The 21,908-nt window shown below is 40.5% G+C and overlaps 1 protein-coding gene across 4 annotated transcripts in view; it reads left to right on the top strand.

Annotated features, from left to right (window-relative positions):
* GALK2 (galactokinase 2) overlaps positions 1 to 21,908 on the top strand; it is a 154,720-nt gene that overhangs the window by 99,383 nt on the left and 33,429 nt on the right. For all 4 annotated transcript variants that reach the window (XM_070797572.1, XM_019968862.2, XM_019968863.2 and 1 more), the window contains 3 exons: positions 3,396 to 3,494; positions 4,818 to 4,970; positions 13,200 to 13,410. In XM_070797572.1, coding sequence (XP_070653673.1) covers positions 3,396 to 3,494; positions 4,818 to 4,970; positions 13,200 to 13,410 — 463 coding nt within the window. The remainder of the gene's footprint in view (positions 1 to 3,395; positions 3,495 to 4,817; positions 4,971 to 13,199; positions 13,411 to 21,908) is intronic.

The raw sequence follows: 21,908 nt of genomic DNA, 5'->3' as shown, positions 1-21,908 counted from the left end.
AGAAGTAGCAGCACAGGATGGGGATGTCCAGAACCTTGCTGATGGACTCCTCTTGACACAGATGCTGGGGAGTCCTGGGTCCCTCTGAATCTTGAGGAGATAGATAGTCTGCAAAAATTAACATTTCCATTGAAGTATTCAGTTGTTGCCACACATTCAGAGATTTTTAAAGAAACAATAAGCATATACTTCTTGATGCTTTAGTGTCTTTTCCCTTAAGAAGGAGAATACTTAAATTTTGAGGATCTCATTTATCATTTCATATCTCTTTGAAGTAGTAGAAAAAATAGATCATGTTATTTGGGTATATTATTTGGTGAGGGGTAGGGGTGTAATTAAAGTCCAGTGTAAAAATAACAGAAACTTGTGAGTTAGGCACATGAAATTCAAATCCTGGCTTCTCCACTATCTGTCTCCAAGTCTCTTTTCCCTCATCTGTATAATGAGGATAAGAAGAGGGTTGTTTGGAGACCTAAAGGAGATAATGTTCACAAAAGAGATAATGCCAGGAGCTTAGCATGTAAATATGACTGCTATTCCTGTTGTGTGTGCTAAGTCACTTCACTCATGTCTGACCCTATGGACCGTAGCCTGCCAGGCTCCTCTGTCCATGGGATTCTCCAAGTAAGAATGCTGGAGATGGCTGCCATGCCCTTCTCCAGGGGATCTTCCCAACCCAGTGTTCGAGCCTGTGTCTCTCTTGTCTCTTGCGTTGGCAGGTAGGTTCTTTACCACTTGCGCCACCTGGCGTTGCTGTTGTGGGAAGGCAATTTTTCACACTGGCCCCTGTCACTTATGTAGGGGCCCATGTCTCCTCAGTCCTCATAGAATCATGCATGTACTTCTCCTAGGTATATTATTTCTTTACATTTTAAAATCCGAGTGTTTTGACCTGTTGGTTACTAATTTTTTAAAAAATGTGCTTATTAAGGAACTTTGCCATCTCCATTGTGTTCATCATGCCACATACAATGTGCATTATGTCAAAAATACCAAGCTTACCTCGTGTCATGAGGCAGTTAGCATTAGTGAATCCAGGAAGGAATAGGACACAGGATCTATCAGATGATGCTTGGGCAGCTAGTCTCAGAAAGTGACAGCAGCAGGTGTTTACTGAGTACTTTCTATGTGCTCAGGATTGTGTGAGGTAGGGAACACAGAATAAATACTGATTTTATCCGTTTCTCACAAGACTGGCAGTTTTCTGGGGTAAATATTAATAGGTGTGATTGAAACCTGACACTATTAAAGAGTAATAATGAATACTATGTGATTCAGTTGTATTTGTTAAGTGGATTCTGGTCTGGGCACTGCATGGCCTCCCATAGACTGATGGATAAAGACACAAGGAAAGCCATACTTAAAGCATGGTTTGATAAATGGGCATAGAGTTTTATACAGGAAGAGAAGAAGAGGGATTATATGGTAGATGTGTGCATTTCAGTGGTGGCAAGGGCTTCAGGGAAAGGTGATGCTTGAGTAGAGTGAGGATAGAAAATCACACTGTTAAAGGCACTGAGGGAGTCTGGGTGTGATGAACAGAAAGAACCCTGGTCTGAGCCTAGGGTTTACCAGGTTAGTGGTAGGAGAGCAGGCTGGAGATGTGAGCAAGGGATAAGTCATTAGAGATGTTGTGTACCACGATGAGAAGTATGATAATCAAGGCATTGGCAACCAAGCAAGCAAGGGATAATTATAACAGTGCTTTAGAATGATCACTTTAGGAGAAACTCCCAGTGAAATAGGTGAGAAATAAATGCTTGAATTAAGTCTTAGAAGAAAAAAATGAGTGAATGAATAATAGAGTAAGTGGATGATACTATCAATATTGTAAGGATGTAGAGAAACAGGATGCCATATGGGAACAGTATTGAAGGAAGACTGTATGATGGAGGAAGATTTGAGTGGCCAGTTGGCCAGTCCAGTGACTTGGCCATAGTAGGTAGCCAATAAGCTGGATATTGAATGGCAATAGGATTTATATGAGAGAAGACAGGAAATAATTCTAGGTTACATAAATGTGTGAGATGGTTATGGAGACAAATATAATTGGAAAAGAGTGGTAGATAATATGATTTCATGTGCAGATTGCTTGCATATTTTGGAAGGCTTTGAAATGCCACATTGAGGAATTTGAACTTATTTTATTAATAGGAAGCCATAGGAGATTCTTAAACAGATATTTTGACATTTCCAGTTTGGATTAGAAATTTGTTCATTTATTGGGCCTTGTCATCTTGATTGGAGGAAGATGTGTTTGATGAGATGATGCTGGTCCTGATTCTTGCATTTAATAGAAATACCACAGAGCAGCATTACTTTTGGATTGGAAAATGAAGCTGGGTGACCTCACTGTGGCTGTGGGGAGACTGTGCAGTAGTACACTGTTGGAGGACAAAGCAAGCTGAGGCAGAAATGAATGAGTGCCCATATGAGATTTTTGATGCCAGTTTAGAGAGGGATGGAGCAAATAAAAAGATGGGAGAAACTGCTTGCTCTGAGAAATCTTTTAGGTATAGCAAATACAATCAGCCTCTTTTTATATTCAGATTCTGCATCTGCAGATTCAACCAACCATGGATCAAAAATATTCCAAAAAAATTTCCAAAAAGTTCCCCAAAGCAAAACTTGAATTTGCTGGGCACTAGCAACTATTCAGAGTTGGACTGTGAAGAAAGCTGAGTGCCGAAGAATTGATGCTTTTGAACTGTGGTGTTGGAGAAGACTCTTGAGAGTCCCTTGGACTGCAAGGAGATCTAACCAGCCCATCCTAAAGGAGATCAGTCCTGAGTGTTCACTGGAAGGACTGATGCTGAAGCTGAAACTCTGATACTTTGGCCACCTCATGCGAAGAGTTGACTCATTGGAAAAGACTCTGATGCTAGGAGGGATTGGGGGCAGGAGGAGAAGGGGATGACAGAGGATGAGATGGCTTGGTGGCATCACTGACTCGATGGACGTGAGTCTGAGTGAACTCTGGGAGATGGTGATGGACAGGGAGGCCTGGCGTGCTGTGATTCATGGGGTTGCAAAGAGCTGGACATGACTGAGCAACTGAACTGAACTGAGCAACTATTCACATGGCATTCACATTTTATTTACAACTATTTTACATAGCATTTACATTCTATTATAGGTATTATAAGTATTCTAGGTATTATAAGTATTTTAGAAATGATCTAAAGTGTAGGAGATGATGTGCATAGGTTATATGTAAGTGCTTTGCCATATTACATAAGGAACTTGAGTATCCTTGGATTTTTGTTAATAGGCAGCTACTATCAATGGATCAGAACTGCCCTGGAATTCAAACTCATCTGTCATGTCTGGAGTGGAAAATGAATGAGCAACAGATTATGATGTACTCACAGTGAAAATCAATTTTACTTTTCCAGGTGGAGCTTGCAGAAATCTGCGCCAAGAGTGAGCGTTACATTGGCACTGAAGGAGGAGGGATGGACCAATCCATATCATTTCTTGCAGAAGAAGGAACTGTAGGTGACATTGAACTATCTGGAAATGTCAGCTTGGGAAAGTTATGCAGAAAGGTCCTCAGTGTGTTTGTTTCTGGGTGGCCTGTTCTTTAAGGCTGTATTTTAGGATGATATTTCTTAACTCCTTTGTAATTCAGGTTTATCACCAATTCACCTACTCCATTTCATGTTGATCACCTCACCCTTAAGCTTTCAGAATTGTACCTCAAGTCTCTTTTCCTCTTGTGTCTAGGGTTTTTTCCTCCTTCTAATTCATTGTTAGTATGCTATTTCTCAACTCATTAGTTACTGGGACTTCTTTTCCTGCTCTTGTCCCAAATCACTGCATCTCATGGCATTTTCATAATCTCCTGTTGGTTTTAAACCCCAATGTTAGTTCTCATGCTACATATATTCACAACCCCTCTCTTTTATAATTTACTCTATGGTATCATTTTTCTCTGTCAACATTTTTGGGGCTTTAGTGGTAGGGAGAAGAATGCTGACAGGAAGCCAGGAATGAATTCCTTAGCCAATACTACTTCCCCTTGGCTAGGCTATAACTCCCATAGGCAAGAACAGAGGTTTTGGTAGTTGCCATAAACTGCCCATTTCCAAAATAGAAACAGACATTAAAAAAAAAAAATCTCTTCTTAGTATTTCTACAGGCTTGGCTATTTTCCAAGAATACCTGGATTTCTTCCTATTAAGAGTATTTGTTGTTGATTTCCCTAAGCCAAAGACAGGAGACATGAGGAAACCTGGTTTAATGCTAAGAACTCTGGGTGTTTTGGATGAGACCTGACAAGTTGACATGATGGCAAGAGTCCTGTTAATATAAGTTAGCTGTAGAGTTTTAACAAAGTCCAAATTCTTTGGGCTTGCAAAGCACTTCCTAATCTGACCCTTGGTTTACCAGCCCTCCAATTCTATCATCTCACCATGCCTCACCTCTCAACCTCCAAGCTATAGCTAAATTGCAATACCTAAAACTACTAACACCTTATGTTGTTTTTGGCCTTTGAACTTTTATATACTCTTTCTTCTTCTTGACATTCTATTTGGGGAAACAAACCCTCTGTCTGTCCTACTTTTGTGCATCCTTTAAGACTCAGATTTCCTTTTTTTTTTTTTTTTTAGAGGGGCCTACACTAGGCTATATCTAATGAACCAACACAGCATTGTAAAGCAATTGTTCTCCAATTAAAAATAAAGATTAAAAATATTTGAATTGATAAATGAATGCATTTTGGGGAAAAACTTTTACTAAGGTAAATCATAAATGTTTAAGCAGTTTTTGAATTCTAGTACTTTATATCTCACCTGTCATTTTTTTCCCAATAGGCCAAGTTGATAGAATTTAGTCCTCTGAGGGCAACTGATGTGAAACTCCCAAGTGGAGCAGTATTTGTGATTGCCAACAGTTGTGTGGAAATGAATAAGGCAGCAACTTCTCATTTCAACATCAGGGTGATGGAGTGTCGGCTGGCTGCAAAGGTATGGACTTGGCAAATTAGTGAAACTTGAAGTAGGCTTTCTCTTGTTCTTTTTCTCTTTGTTCCCTATTATTTTGTCTCTTTCCCTAAAATTTAGGGCAACATTCTGATAGCAGTAATATTATAACTGGAGTTTTTTTTTTTTAGTATAGAGCAATTTGATTTCCAGCTCAGGAGATAAATAAACCAATAGGTATGCCCTGCAACTTCTAGCTATTTAGAAGTTACTTCACAGTTGAGTCTTCTAGCATGGCACTGGGGAGACGATGACACCTCAACTTATATCTGTGAAACACAGGCCATGGGTTAGGTATATTGGTGGAGAAAGCTAAGTTGGAGGTGATTGTTGGGAGATGACCATAACTAATCATGTTTCTTCACCAAAAGCAATGATAGCCTCAATCCTTGGTCCTCTTACATGCACCAGGGGCCATCACTGGTCCCTGGAAAAATGCAGGCTTGGTGTCTACTAAAGAAACTCAACCCACAAGGTTTGTGTTCTCTCTTCCCCAGTTTAGAAGACACTTGCCAGTCAAGTCTTAAATCTACTTAGGAAGTATTCACTGAAGACCTTTAGTGAGAAATGTTTTAATATTGAACTCTTCTGATCAGTGCATATATGAGAAGTAGTGCAGTTAACCTTTCAGTGTCAAAGACTTCAGTGAATTTTGTTTTTCCCTTTTTAGGGCAAGCCTCTTCTTTCAGGAGATGGAAGAAATTAGTGTCTTATTTGTTTAAGGGCTTATTCCTGTTGACTTTTTGAGATAGATGAGTAAGTGCTGCCTTCCTGAGGAGACCTCAAACATACACAACATTGTTTTCAGAGTTTTATCATGAAATTAGATATCGTCTATGAGATCCATAGGAGAGCGAAAACAAGTACAAGATATGTGAAGTGGGTTCATGTTGTAATGACTCTTTTCCAAAGATACAAGAAGAAAAAGAGAAATAATATTGTGGTGCTGAATCTCTGTAGTGAAAAGTTGTCAGAATGGGATATGGGGGCATGTCTTTTTGCAGTTAGTAGAAAAAGGATTTCTCCTTGGTAAGAGGTAGCTGAAAACTTTTATCCACTGCAGAACCTTTTGTTCCTGAGGCTGTTTATAAACTCTTCTGAGTTTAACTGTATAATGCCATGTGCATTTTAGAGGGACTTTAGTCAGTGAAACTGATTTTCTGCCACACACTCCTTCCAACTGATGTAGATAAAACTCATTATTTTAAGTACTCTGAATTTTTCTCTTTTAAAATGTGGAGGAAAGAAAATTGAAGGGCTTTATCAAGATGCAGAATATTTTGTAAATCATGCTGCTGCAAATCATGAGAATCTAACATTATATATATGTACAAAAGAGGAATAAAGATAAAATTTATTGGTAATATAGAAAACTGCTAATATAAGCTATGCAGATAGATGTTGATGTTAAGAATATACTTATGCCTAGTGAATGTAGACTGGAATTCGGCTAAGCGTGTTTTCCTTATAATATGGTGCCACCTTTCTGTTTTCAGCAACATATGAATGAATATAATTTTTATTTGGAAATGATCTCATTAAATCAGGAAATAAACTCTCATGTTAAAAAAGTAAAGAAGCTTTTCTTAATCTGAGTAAACTTTCTGCTTTCAGACAATAAAAATGAAGGGTCAGTGGAGAAATGATAAATCAAGATAGCTTTGAAAATGAGACTGATTAGGTAGAACTCCACATGGCAAAACTATAAGTACTACTTATTTTTCCCCTCCTATTTTCCCAAGATCCCTTTTTGAAAAATGAGTACCTTTTTGAGTCTCCATAGCACAGGAAAGGCCACTAAACCAATAAAGATGGTTTTTCTTTGTTTTGCTTTAATGTTCACAGTTTCTTCTGTTCTTATGTCTTCCTTCTCTCTTTCTGTTCCTCCCTGCTCTTCTTCTAACAGCTTCCCAAAACTAATTAATGTAGATACACTTAAAGTTAGAGTCTTTAGAGGCATTTCAACTGAAATTTAAAACATTTCAAGGCAAACACAATAGAGATTTATAATTATAACTTGCGTAAATGATTCTTTTAAGTGAAGCACATTTTTATGTTCTTAAATTAACAAAGTAACAAGAAATCTTTAATGAGGAAAAATTTTTTCGTATTTTATACATATTCAGTGGCTGAAACTTTCCCAGAAATGCTTTATGTCTATTAAAAGAGAGTATCCCTTAATTATACTGAGGGACAAAATGTGTGATGCAGGAGAGAAGGGAAATTATGCTGTTGGCATTTTGCATACCCTGAGCTCCTTGTGGCATCATGTGAAACAAGAAAGAAGGTTTCATGTGGTCCTTTGACACTTCAGGGAAGATTTACAGTGCGACCTTTTTTTTTTTTTAACAGAGCCTGTATTGTCAGTGGCCATTACTCATTCAGTAGTTTTTAGCTCCTGCCACTTAGTGGTCAATATGGAGCTTATTCTTTGTGTGGTGAGAAGTGGGTATAACGTTCTCAGGGGTTCTGCAGTTTTTTGGAATCTGAGTGGAGAAAAAACAAACACCCAGGAATGTAGCCAGTTTCACTCAACCTGTTGATTCAGTTGAGCTCACTCTGCCAGGACGCTGGCATGGAGTATTCCCAGGACAGCGAGTCCTGGCCGCTGGGCAGGGCATGCACGCACTGGGAACAGGGTCTATGTGTCGGTGGCACCAGGTGTAGCATGGCCTTCAGTGCCATGCTGAGGATCACGGGCTTGGTCTTGGAAGCAGTGGGAGCTGCTGATATTAACGTACTCTAGAAACATCAAGTTGGCCGCAGGAACTTTTACTTGGTTGAAGAGAAGTAAGTCTTAAAGTGTCAGTGGGGATGGGATCATAAGAGAGGGATGCAAAAGGAAAGAAGCTCTGACTGGACCTGGTGAAAGGTCAGGTATAAGGCTGTGACTGGGTTTCTGTCTTCCTTTTGGTATAAATGCTATTACTTTGAGGAAGTTTTCCCTGACCACCCTCCCAACTTCCATTAAGTTAAATGTCCTTTTATATGCTCTTGTCACGTCCTATGTTTTTCCACTATAGCAGTTTATCACATGGAGGAAGTTCTTCACTGTGTAATAGTACCTGATGCCTGTCTCCTTGGGTTGACTGTGAGCTGCATGCAGTCATGAGCCGTGAGTGCTTCATTCACAGGAGCGAACATGCATTGCATGCAGTTGTGTGCAAGTGAAGGCTAAGTGTTGAGTTGAAAAGGGTGTAGTTTTAAGCTGAAGTGATGGAAAGCATAGTGCTGCGACTCATAGGTATGGGGAACATAGGATGGAAGGTGATAGGAAAGTGGGAGGTGATGACACTTGCCTGTGTTCTTACAAGTGGTTAGAAATTGGAGCTTGGCATATTTCTTTTGGCTTGGGCAAAACCTTCAGGCGTATTTGTTTTGAGATAATAGTTGAGACTGAGGATTGAGTTCAGTTTGCTGAATCCAGAACGGAGTTTGGAGAGAAGGTGACAAGAGAAGATCAGAAGGCTGGGGGAGGTTAAACTTGGGAGATATCTTTAGTAATAACAAAAGGAGAAAACTGAGTCATGGATGGACATGTAAGGACCAGAGAGGTGAGAGGGAAGCTGGGAAAATTCAGTGCTACAGGGAATGTGAAGAAGGTAGGTAGTGAAGAATCCCAGAAGCGACCAATTTATTTAAGGAATAAGAGGACTGAGAAATCCTGTGGCTTTGGAAGTTCTTTTGGAGATAAGAAGGACCTCTGGGAAACCATCTTCAACAGTGAGAGTGGCCATGGAGGGCTCAGAAGTGGTGACTTGGGTCACTGGTTTTAGTTGTCAGACAGTAAAAGAGAAGGAGAAATGAAGGGCAGTAGCTTTAGTTATAAGAATTTGATGAGTGGAAACATCTGTATATGTTTGAAGGCCCAGGAAAAGGTGTCTTGTGGGGAAGGTATAACCAGAGAGACATTATTTAATCTTTATTGTAGCGTATGAGGTAGCATTATGTATCCCATTTTACAAATAGGGAATTTCCAGTCAAAGTGGGTTGTGATTTTGTTCTAAGTAAGTGCAGGAGTCCAGCCTTCTTTTTGCATTGTGCCCCTTAAGGGTTAGGCATGCATGAGCTCCAGAGCACCAGGCTTGAGGATGCCTTAGAAAAAAGATAGACTGTGCTGAGGGTACAGTGAGGATTATCGCAGAGTCATTCTGCACAGTTTTGCAGATTTCTTCAGACTTATTCTGTGGCCTGCAAACTAATATGGAGAACACGGAGAGTGGGAATGGCTAACACTGAGGAAGGTCAACATTGTGAATGTGTTCATGATGGTTATGAACTCAACATGGGCACAGAAGTCACTGGGGATGGTTCCATGTAGCTGGAAGAGGGTGAGGGGAAGATAGCAAAAAGAAGTATCCACAATAGAAAGTTACGTCTAGTCCCATTTTGGAGAAGGCGATGGCACCCCACTCCAGTGTTCTTGCCTGGAGAATCCCAGGGATGGGGGAGCCTGGTGGGCTGCCATCTGTGGGGTCACACAGAGTCGGACACGACTGAAGTGACTTAGCAGCAGCAGCAGCATAGTCCCATTTATATCAAACTATATGTGTATAAGTATGCATGAAGTATGCATAAAAATGTATCATAGGATGTAAGATGGGAAATTGATGGTTATTTTATTGGGATGATTACAGATGATTTACTTCGTCATTTTTTTTAAATCCTCAAATTGTTATGTGTTTCTTCAGATTTAAAAATAAGCATTTGTGATTTATAGAACCCAAACCACCAACAACACAGCTGCTTTTGTTGTGTGGAAAATAACTTGTCAGAGACGGGATTTGAAATTTCATCCTTTGCTGACCTGGTGAGGAGAAAGACTTGGTACTTTCCCCTTTGATTTGTTAATACTGCAAAATGCAATGAGAAAGTCAGAGAGAGGTGGGTTCTGACAGATAGGCTCCTGAGTTAGGGTCCATACGTTAGCACTTTCCTACCACACCCTCTTACTGGAAGTCCCAGGGAGCCTCCCGGACTGAGGATGTTTTCCAGTTGGAGGAGAGTGCTGATTTTGCATGTGGGACAACCTGTAAGTCTGGGGAGCTAAAACTCTTGGAATCAGCCCTCAATCAATGGTAGATGAGAGTTAGGGGATAAATACCTGATCTTTCTTATCTGAGTTGGACACATCTGAGGTGTATACCTACAGGTCCCAGAGGGCCCAGTGGGCCCAGCCTCACAAACTCCCATATCATTGCACTTTGTATTGGCTTCTCTTCCTGTCTCATTTTCCACTCCTCTGCCAAAACTTCTCTGTATCACTCTCTCCCCACAAATTCTTGTCTCAGGGCCTGCTTCCGAGAGAAATCAGCCTAAGACAGGGTCTCAGCACTATTTATCTACTTCTTTGCATGACTGTGGACAAAATATTCATAGACTGCTTTCTTCTCCACAGAGCATCAGCCAGGCTCAGGAACCTCCCAGGAATGGAATCTGAAGTAGTGAAAAGAAAATGTTAGATGCTGGCTTAGAACTGCTTTCTCTGATATCCCCAGCCTGCTCCTGAGTGAGGAACTTGTCACAAAATGACCCCTAGCCCTGCTTTGAAGCAGGGCTAGGCACCCGGGCTGTGAGTGGCAAATTCCTTCACGAAGTTCTGTGTTTGGGCAACAGATCTTACCCATCCACTTCCCTCATCTGCAAGTCATCTTTACATTTCCTGAGCCAAATTTCAAAGGGTTTAGGCGGCTTTCCTATTTGAGTCCTACAATGTAGTGGACTATTCAGGGCCTCATGGCTGTGCATCTGTCACTGAGGGCATGTGGTAGAGCTAATTGAAATACACACTGAACTGGCTCTGTGGACCCTCCAGCTGAGAGCTAAGTGGGCCCAACAGCAAACTGGGATATTGCTGGAGTAACTGCTAGTGTCTCTGCCTGTGGAACAAAGGCACACAGAGAGGCAGCCTTTGAAAACAACTTTGCAGACTTTCTCCCCACACAGTCCTGGGACAGTTTCCTGGGACCAAGTGCCTGAAGCAATGTGCTTTGTTGAAGTGATGCCAGGATTGGGAACTTGGAGATGGTGTGTACTGAAGGGTTCTTAGGAAGAGCCCACACTCATCTCTTAGGGTTCGTTCTTTGATTTTTTTCCCCCCACATTTCCTTCTTATTTTAGAAGGAACCTATCAAAGTGTCTTTAATCATTGCAATGTTCACTTCTAACACAAATCTTAGTTTGTGTTTAGAAACCATTTCTAAGACTTGAGTGGTGATTTGAACTCATATGAGTAGTGAGACATAGATATCAAACATAGCCCATTAGGAATGTGACCTTGGGGAAGCAAGAAAGAGGTGCAGGATGTGGGATAAATTTCCAACTCTATCTTTACTAGCTAGATGACTTTGGGTAAGTCACTCTCATCTCTTAAATAAGGTAATAATACCTTTCTCAGAGTTGTCAAAGGTGAAAAGAAGGAAAAATCACATTTAAATCATATGGCATTATACAAGTATGAACTTCTTAACTCCATTGCTTATCTCAGTTGGATTTGAATCTGTGTTTTGAGAAAGCATAATTCTAGATCATCCACTTTAGCTCTATTTCTGTATAAAATAAATATGTGGTATGTTGTATGTTTTTCTTTTGTTTTATGTATGTCTATAAGTTTTCTGAAATTATTTTTGGGACACATTTTTGGGAGTTTTGGTATTCCAAAAATACCCCAATTGGGACCATGAATAAATGGGTTTAATGAATGAATGAATCTGTCTGTGGAGGTGTCAGTCAATTCAGTACTGCTGCTGCTGCTGCTAAGTCGCTTCAGTCGTGTCCGACTTTGTGCGACCCCATAGACGGCAGCCCACCAGGCTCCCCTGTCCCTGGGATTCTCCAGGCAAGAACACTGGAGTGGGTTGCCATTTCCTTCTCCAATGCATGAAAGTGAGAAGTGAAAGTGAAGTTGCTCAGTCGTGTCTGACTCTTTGCGACCCCATGAACTGCAGCCTACTAGGCTCCTCCGTCCATGGGATTCTCCAGGCAAGAGTACTGGAGTGGGGTGCCATTGCCTTAACATTAAATGTGCTAAGCAAACAAGGTCAGAAGAAAGGTCTTAGTTTGTGTTTTTGCTTTTAAAAATGGCACCATGTTCTGTGAAATAATTGAATAGAAACGTGATTCTATTGTCCCCTTCTCCAGTTCTGCTTTAAAATCATTAAATCCTTTCAAATGTATGAGCCAGAGTTTTAAAAAGAGGATTAATGAATATAAGAACTACTGTTATTAAAATTCTTCAGAAGTGAGTGGCCCTAACCAAAGTATAATGGTCTTTTGGTAAATCTGCTTCCTGTCAAAAAGAAAGAAAATCAAATCATCATCATAATAGAAGAGTAAATCAGATGCACATTTCCCTTCTCTTGCTTGCTCCTTTTTGCTGTTTGCATTGTCTGCACCTGTGGTCCTCACACCCTGGGAATGAATTTTATAGACCTCCAGGGTGAGAGATACCGTCATTATTTTGACTGTCACCTGCTCTGAAGGTCTCAGTCAGTGGTTTGAGGAGGATGAGGGACACACATTCTGGAGTGTGTTTCCTGTGAGTGGACCTGGTTACAAAGGTTTGGATTATACTCACTCTCCCCAGCAGATTGAGGGGGTGACCCAGGATGTAACTGGAAGCCAGACCCTTTTCTTGAGGCTGGAGAAACATACAGCTGTACTACCACCAACGACCTAATGAAATGGTTTTTCATAAGGTCACCAATGAGGTTTTCATTTAAAATCTGGGGCTTGACTCCAAATGCCAGATACTTAAATTCGTTAGCCATTTCAAAGAGGCATGTGGTAAACAGGAAGTGCTCTAATGAAATCAGGCATTCAGTGTCTACCTCAGGACTCAGGTCATGTGTGAGATTTGAATAGTTTTCTGTAGACTTTATAGAGAGCGGTGTTTGGGGGATGAACTAAATAGGGACCAACCGACAAAATTATTCAAAGAAATAGCCCTGAGGGAAGGTGGTGACAGGCAAAAAAAATCAGTGGGGGATTATTATTATTATTATTATTTTTAGGAAAAATACTTAACTAGCTTGTGAGTGTCACACAAGCATGTTTAATTTCAAACATCTGAATTCAGAGTTCATTTTCAAGCAGTGGAATTGTGAATAGGTTGAATGGAAAAAAAAAAGCTGAAAGTTGAATTTCACTCATTAAAATAGTGTATATCAATTTCTGGGATGAAAACTGACCATATATCTTGGTTTGAATTTGCAGCTCCTGGCTAAGCACAAAAGCTTGCCGTGGAAAGAAGTGCTGCGGCTGGAGGAGGTACAGGCCAAACTGGGGATCAGTCTGGAAGAAATGCTTTTGATCACAGAGGATGCCCTTCACCCTGAACCCTACAGCCCTGAGGAGATCTGCAAATGTCTGGGAATTAGCCTGCAGGAACTCAAGACCCAAATTCTCAGTCCAAACACTCAAGATGGTGAGTCTGCTGGAGAAAACAGGGCATGTGTTGTTCCCCCACCCCCAGGTGGAAAGTTTCCGTGCCCCATGGGTTTTTAGTGATTTTGAAGCATGCTTGAGGGAATTTGGAGAATGTATGTATTTCGGTAAACTTAATTATCTAGATTCTTGGCTTCATTAAATTCAAAATTCATTCTTACTGATCTGTTATATGCTGGATTTTCTTGTGAGGCAAAGGTGAATAACACACACTCTTGCCCTCAAGAAGTTCCCAATTCACCATTGTAATTCTCCTGCTTTGGCCTATGCCAACCACAGAATTACAATGGTCAGGGAAATTCATTGGAAACATCATGCGTTTTTTTCAAATGTGAGCCCAACTCAGTTTAGGGATCAGAAACCAAAGTGATGGTCTAATAATATATTAAATGTACATTTATAGTTTGTTTTGGTATTTTAAAATTTTTGTAGGAAGCATCTTGTGGCATCTTGTGGCAGAAAAAGTTATGTTATCTTTTTCAGTGAATTTCAACAACAAATTATTTCTCACTAGAATTAAATCAGGATTTGAATAACCATTAGAAACATATATAACCCTTGTCATGCAGTTAGTATACCCTGTTTCTAGTTTTGTGATTGCCTGTTTTGAAGATAATGGGTATCAGGACATGTAATTCATAGTGTTATCCAGTAGAAAGCAAAGAAGAACTAAAGAGCCTCTTGATGAAAGTGAAAGAGAAGAGTGAAAAAGTTGGCTTAAAACTCAACATTCAGAAAACTAAGATTGTGGCATCCGGTCCCATCACTTCATGGCAAATATATGGGGAAACAATGGAAACAGAGACTTTATTTTTGGGGCTCCAAAATCACTGCAGATGGTGACTGCTGCCATCAAATTAAAAGTTGCCTGCTCCTTGGAAGGAAAGCTATGACCAACCTAGACAGCATATTAAAAAGCAGAGACATTACTTTGCCAACAAAGGTCCATCTAGTCAAAGCTATGGTTTTCCCAGTAGTCATGTATGAATGTGAGAATTGGACTACAAAGAAAGCTGAGCGCTGAAGAATTGATGCTTTTGAACTGTGGTGTTGGAGAAGACTCTTGAGAGTCCCTTGGACTGCAAGGAGATCCAACCAGTCCATCCTAAAAGAAATCAGTCCTGAATATTCATTGGAAGGACTGATGCTGAAGCTGAAGTTCCAATACTTTGGCCACTAGATGTGAAGTACTGACTCATTTGAAAAGACCGTGATGCTGGGAAAGATTGAAGGTGGGAGGAGAAGGGGACGACAGAGGATGAGATGGTTGGATGGCATCACTGACTCGATGTACATGAGTTTGAGTAAGCTCTGGGAGCTGGTGATAGACAGGGAGGCCTGACGTGCTACAGTCCATGGGGCCACAGAGTCATACATGACTGAACTGAACAGATCTAGTGAATCTGGTCCTGCAGCTTGCCACTTACAAAATCAATTACGTACTCACAAATGTCGGTAGAAAGGTGGCTTTAATTAGAATGCTGGCAATCCTGGGAGATGGTGGACTCAGCATCCCCCGAAAGCCACCTCCGAAGATTCTCTTCAGCCATGAAAGCTTTTAAAGGGAAACAAAAGCAATCCCAGTTAATCACTGAGATAGGGGGTCAGAGTCATCGCCATTCCCCACTGTGTGCAGGCTTGTTGACACCTTGTGATCTCTCTCTAGATGTAATCTTGTTCACACAATTTGTTCAGGAGGTTACTGAACGGGAAACTAGGGAAGAAATCTGGTCATCTGTTAATTAGTCTTTATTTCTACTTCTTTGATTGACAAAGAATTGACAAATTAGGCAGGATTTTGTGTGATTAAAAGATTTGCAAGATGTCCTTGGGTTGGAGATGAGTAGAGCATGGGGTGCTTGGTTTAAAAATTAGTTATAATATAGCTTTCCTAAGGTGACAAGAGCAGGGGATTCCTGCCAAGGGCAGTCTTCTGTAAAGAGCTGCTTGCAAATCCCTGCTTGTCAGAACATCATTCCATTTCTAAGAAATTAGGGGTGAAGGTCTTTCTTCTGTAACTTTTTCATGCTGATGCAGGATCCCTTATTCTACAGAGTAGACAATGTCACCATGGGTCTGTAGTATCTCTTTGCTGACAATTTTAATTGTTCACTAACATATATGTTGCTGCTGCGGCAACATATATAGGCTAAGAGAGATGCTCACAAAGATATAGATTATTATGAGCAATAATGGTAATCCCATTCTCTTGAGGCGAGTTCTTGGAATTGTGCTAGCCATAGATTCAGTACTGCTCAAGTTGAAGCAGTTTATGCCATGGCTACAATTTGGTCATCATGCAGTTAGCTTTTTCTTCTAGTGGAAGTTATAGATAGTATCTGTAGAACAACTCAGGAAAGTGCATCAGACACTGAGTCTGTGATTCTATTGCCCTAATCATTCACCACTTGTTTTTGTACTAAGGGGCAAGGGGAGGAGGGTACTGTAGGGTTCTGTTCAGTTCCAATAAGATGTTAAAATATTGTGAAATCTAAAGCAATACTGGTTCAGCAAATCAAATGGTTCCTTTTTTTAAAATAATTTTTAACTGGACTATATAGTTGACTTACAATGTTGTTAATTTCTGCTGTACAGCAAAATGAATCAACCAGGCGTATACATATATCCACTCTCTTCTAGACTCCATTCCCATATAGTACATTACAGAGCACTGAGAGTACCCTATGCTATACAGTAGGTTTCTATTAGCTATCTTTTATATACAGTAGTATGTATATCAATTGAAATGGCTCTTTTGTACCATTTGAAGTGAAAAAAAAAAAAGAAATCCACAATTCAATAAGCATCTCTTTTTTCTTATCCTTTCTTTTTTCATACTCATTTTTCTGATTATTGTACTTCTTATATGAAAGGATCTAGGTTAGAGCAGTGCTCATGACTGCTGTGGAACCACATTCTGAAACACCAGGAAGTCTTCACTGCTTAGGTTGACACATGTGGCTCACTTAAGCATGGAGGCTTTTTCTGCTTGTCTACTGTTTTTATACTATTAACATAAAAAACTTGAGATGGAAACCAGGCAAATGTAGGAGCTAGAGCCTTGGAGTGGCTTCTCAGAAGTAAAGGTTGTCTATTTGTGAGACATCAATGGTGGGAGCTGGGACATCTAGCTAAGCCAGTAGTCTCTTCGTGAGGCAAAGTTGGGGATGAGAACTTAGTGGAAAGATCAGAGCCCCATTCCCACCCCATTCACTTCAGGTTTACAGCTGGATTTTGAGTGCCTACAGTGGATTTGCCTGCTAAAGGCAGGCAATTGCTACAATTGCTGGCAGCTGTAGGATAAGATAAGGAAATCTTTTGAGGGCAGGGAAAAGGTTTTGGTTCCCAACACTGTTAGATCCAATTTAATTTGATGAATATTTGTTGAATTTCTAGATGAACAAACTGGCCTATAAACTTCATCAGAGTTGCCGCCTGTTTTTTTTTTTTTTTTTAAATAAATCTTCCTGGAATACAGCCATCTATATGGGCTATGGCTGCTTTTGCACTGCAATGACAGATTTAAGTAGTTGTGACAGAGTCTAAATGGCCCACAAAATCTAAAATATTTACTATCTGGCTCTTGGCAGATAAAGTTTGCTGACACCACTCCAGAAAGGCAGTAGACCAAAGCATAGCCATAAGGCCTGGATTAAGATCTCAGACTTCTGTTTTATTTTTTTTTTCCAGACGTCTTTATTTACTAGATTTGGGACCTGATTTGAAAGTTTTTAATCTTTCTGTTATCTTGGTTTTTCCACGAAATAGGCATAAGAGAAAGAGGTACTTAAAGAAGTAATTGGTGTAATGTGCTAGGAACAATGCTTGGTAATGGAGGTACTCATAAACATCAGCTACTTCTGCTATTTCTCTTCCCTCTCCTGCTTCCCCTACTCTAGGCCCTGAGGCTGAGCATTGGGAACACAGAAATAAACACAACAGGGTTTGATACTTAAGGAGTTTACAAAATAGTAGTGGAAACAAAGAAAAAACTGATCCAGCAGGAAGTAATGAGTGCAGTGAGGGAGGTGTTCTTGGGTCTAGGGAGACCAGAAAAGAAAGAAGTCAGAGCTGGCTTTACGAAGGAGACAGCAACCAGACAAAAGTTAGAGAATAAATAGAAATTTCCTAGGTAGACAGGCAGAAAAACTTCCAGGCAGAGAGGAGTAAGAGAGGAATCCAGAGTACTACAGACAATTGAATGTTTTCTGAAAATAATGGTGAGGGATATATATCAGGTTGATTTTGTAGATAGGCCATCATCACACTTTGTAAAATACTGTGTGCAAGTGTTTTATGGATAATGGGGAAATTCATAAAATGTTTATTGAATAAAGACATTGGGTAGGTCATTGGATAGGGAGCGCTTCCAGGGGAATAGTCTTTATTCTTTGACTTAAGACATCATCCAATTTCTTATATTTAGCAAATATATGTGTTAACTTCACTGGGCTGGGTATTATGCTGGATGCTGGGATACAGAGATAAGTAGGATGTGGTCTCTACTTTATAGTGACTTAGTGTCTGACTGGTGAGGGTGCTTCACAACAGTCACAGTAGATAATACCCATGGTAATAAAGGTATTTCTTATGAGTCCTGAGTGTGGAAGAGAGAGTGACTAAATGCCTAGAGAATGTGGCTTGAATTTGAGCTAGATTTGAAAAGAAAGTTATGGCCTTCCCAGGAGGAGAGTGGTGACAGGCCATTTCAGGCAGAAGAGTCTGGAAGACAGACATGCTGCTGCTGCTGGTAAGTCGCGTCAGTCGTGTCCGACTCTGTGACCCATAGACGGCAGCCCACCTGGCTCCTCTGTCCCTGGGATTCTCCAGGCACAGAGAATGGGTTGCCATTTCCTTCTCCAAGGCATGAGACATGGGGTATTTGAAAAATGTGTCAAGAGGTGTTGTGTGCAGTATGAGTTGGATGCCAAAAATATTGGCTAAAGGGATGCCTGTTCTCTACTCCATCACAGAAAAGCCTGAAATGGGGGATTGTTGGTGGATATCTCAGTGACTAGATTTGTAAAACTATAAAGGGCAGTTCAGCTGGAATTGATGATTACCTTTGTCTAGAAAGGAAGGGAAGGAGGGAGGGAAGAAAGGGAAGAAGAAAAGAAATAGGAGATAAGGAAGGCTGAGGTACGGATGCTGGGAAGTTAGGGAATTATAGATGGGAAATGATTTTGGAGGCAGGATGATGAATTTCTGGTGATGTGGCAAGGCATCTAAATAAAGATATAGAGCAAGTAAAGACCCAAACTATATAATTAGATTTTGGGGTTTTTGGTTAAGAGGCAAAGAGACCTTAATAGACATTGAGAATATTCACTGTCAGATGATCTTCATAAAGCAGCCTTTTCATGGTGTCGTTTCTTAGTTCAGAAATCTTTAGAGGTCCGCTCTTACCTACCGCCTAAACTCTTTAATGTGGATGTTAAGTTTCTTCTCAATTTGGCCTTAACTCTGTTCTGTCCTGTCTCCTGTTTGAGCCCATACATCCCCATTTGGACAATGTTGTTCTGGCTGAACCATCCCACTCACTAATAGCCTCTTTGTCTTCCCTTTAATCCTGACCATCACTGCCCATTCCTCTTTTCTGAAATATGGTTCCTACCTATTGTAAAAGCTCAATAAATTCTTATCTATATCCATCTCAGTGTGAAGCCTGTTCTTTGTCTGTATCCCTGTTCCTTTTTCTCTGCATCTGCCTGTATCCCTCACCTCCTACCCCTCTTTTGAGTAAGAATTTCTTTTTAAAATAAGTTAATTTCTCAGAAAAATCTGGAAAACACAAAGGATAATTTTCTAATCATAGGATATGCATGACTATTTATGTGTATATTTAAGTTTTAGCCCCTTAAAAAATAATGATTTCATTGTTTTCCTAAAAGTTATGAATACTTAATCTTATCTCTTTATCTAAAATAACTTTCCTACTGGCCCACATGTATGATTTTCTGTAATTTATTAGGTTTATTGAGTGCCAACAAAACCTATGTTGAACGAATGAATCTATTTTGTAATTCTATCATCCTCAATTCGAGAAGGAAATGGCAACCCACTCCAACCCACTCCAGTGTTCTAGCCTGGAAAATCCCACGGACTGGGAAAGCCTGGCAAGCTATGTACAATCCATGGGTCGCGAAGAGTCGGACACAACTGAGTGAATAACTCTATCATCCTCCAAGGATTCCCCCTTTTGCAATAAGTTAAAAAAAAAACAAAACAAACAAGAAAACAACCATGAACATAAATCAGCCTGTGGGATTCTAGAGTCTCCTAGATTAATTTCACTTGATTTATTCTCTGAATCCAGCCATCTAGCCTCAGCCAAATTTCCTCCTGAATTCTCTTGGTATGCAGCTTTAACATTAGAAATAAAAAATCTGTTTATATCATTGTCTTGTTCCTTCTGAGTCTGTGTTTGATTGGTCTAATTCCTTAGGTAAATGCTTCTATTACCCCTTTAGAAAATGTGGTTCTTACTGAATGTGGCACTGTCTTTAGAATGCATGAGTGGAGGCATAGATGACATGTGTCCTCAGCAGGGGACTCAGGAGGGTGTCACCACCCTATTATTCCAGGTGTCTACACTTCAACATACTTAGTTTTGACTTGGACAGATTTTCCTGTCATGGAAATCCATGATCCTCTGTTCTATTTCTGCCAGAATTCCTTTGTTCTTTTACCTGGATAACCTGGATATGAGTGTGAGTTGGGAGATGTTGACCTTGAGGTGAGAGTACAAGGAGATGTTTACAGTCAAACTGTGGCTTGCAGCCTCTGCTAAACCAGAGTTCCAAAAGGCCATGTTCTTTTCCCAGATTTCTAATAATTAGATTTATTTATTTATTTATTTTGTGTGTGTGTAATAAAGTTTTATTGAACTATAAAGGAGACAGAGAAAGCTTCTGACATAGGCATCAGAAGAGGGCAGAAAGAGTACCCCCCTGGCTAGTCTTCAGCTGGATATTATATAGTCACTGCTGCTGCTAAGTCGCTTCAGTCGTGTCCGACTCTGTGCAACCCCAGAGACGGCAGCCCAACAGGCTCCCCCATCCCTGGGATTCTCCAAGCAAGAACACTGGAGTGGGTTGCCATTTCCTTCTCCATAATAATTAGATTTAGAAATGCTCAGAGACCATTAAAATTAAACACACACACACACAGAAAAATTCTCAAATCCTTTAGGCATTGTTTAAATGGCTATAATCCATCACCAGGAACTGGTCAGGAAAAATTTAAGGGTTATTCTTTAGGAAAAAAATTAAGAATTATTTTTCAGGTGGCCCAGTGATAAAGAATCCGCCTGCCAAGGCAGGAATGCAGGAGATGTGGGTTCAATCCCTGGGTTGGTAAGATCCCCTAGAGGAAGAAATGGCTACCCACTCGACTATTCTTGCCTGGAGAATCCCATGGACAGAGGAGCCTGACAGACTACAGTCCATAAGGTCACAAAGAGTCAGACGCGACTGAGCATGCACACCCACCCACAGATAGGAGTTATGTAAAACTGTGGCATAAGGTCTGGGTTTCTAGAAGCTCAGGGTCCAGGCTGATTTGGGAAGGGTGTTTTCTCAGGTGTGACCCCAGAGAAAAAGGTGAAGCTGTGGAGAGAGTCAGGAGAGAGGCACATGTGTATCTAGCACGGGAGTTAAGTCAAGGACACACTGGAGGATAAACAGGGGAGTCCATGAAGGACTAAATAGAAACTGAGGTAGAAAATGTGTTAGCTGCTTTGGGCACTAGTTTGACAAAGGAGGGATGTATTGGGATCATTCCTTTTGGGAATGCTCAGCCTATGTTGGGAAGATCCCCTGGATAAGGGAAAGGCTACCCACTCCAGTATTTTGGCCTGGAGAATTGCATGGAATGTATAGTCCATGGGATCGCAGTGTCGGACACGACTGAGGGACTTTCACTTCACTTCACTTCAGCCTGTGTTCCAGGTTGGGTGGCCCTGTGCTTAGAAGCACTCTGCTGGGTGGACACTAATCTCCTTGCTTTGATGACCAACTTTGCCTGTGACTATGTGTTGACAAAGTGCTGTTCAGTCACTGACTAATATGTTTGGATCCTTGATCCTTGTGAAGTCATAAGCAATAGTCATGACTTTTGAGCAAGTATAAGGCACTGGTATAGAATGCTGTTTAGGAAGATATCTGCAGTAAGAAAACAAACAAACAAAAACTTTATTGTTTATACAGTACTCTTATCTGTATCATTTGATTTGAATCTCACAATAACCCCAGGGCACATGGTTATCCTCATTTCACAGATGAGGAAACTAAGGTCATAGAATTACATGTAGTTACAAACTAGAGAGCTGGCAAATGCGGGAGCCAGATCCCAAGTCCTAGTCTTTTGAGTTAATCCAATACTCTTCCTGCCTTTACTTTTTAATATTAGTGTATTAATAAACTGGCTTTAGCAATCCTATACCAATAAGGGAGGTAATATCAAGTTTTGATTTTTCTT

The sequence above is a fragment of the Bos indicus genome, chromosome 10, assembly GCF_029378745.1.
Source record: "Bos indicus isolate NIAB-ARS_2022 breed Sahiwal x Tharparkar chromosome 10, NIAB-ARS_B.indTharparkar_mat_pri_1.0, whole genome shotgun sequence".
Classification (NCBI taxonomy): domain Eukaryota; kingdom Metazoa; phylum Chordata; class Mammalia; order Artiodactyla; family Bovidae; genus Bos; species Bos indicus.
This window is presented reverse-complemented; position numbering and strand designations above follow the sequence as displayed.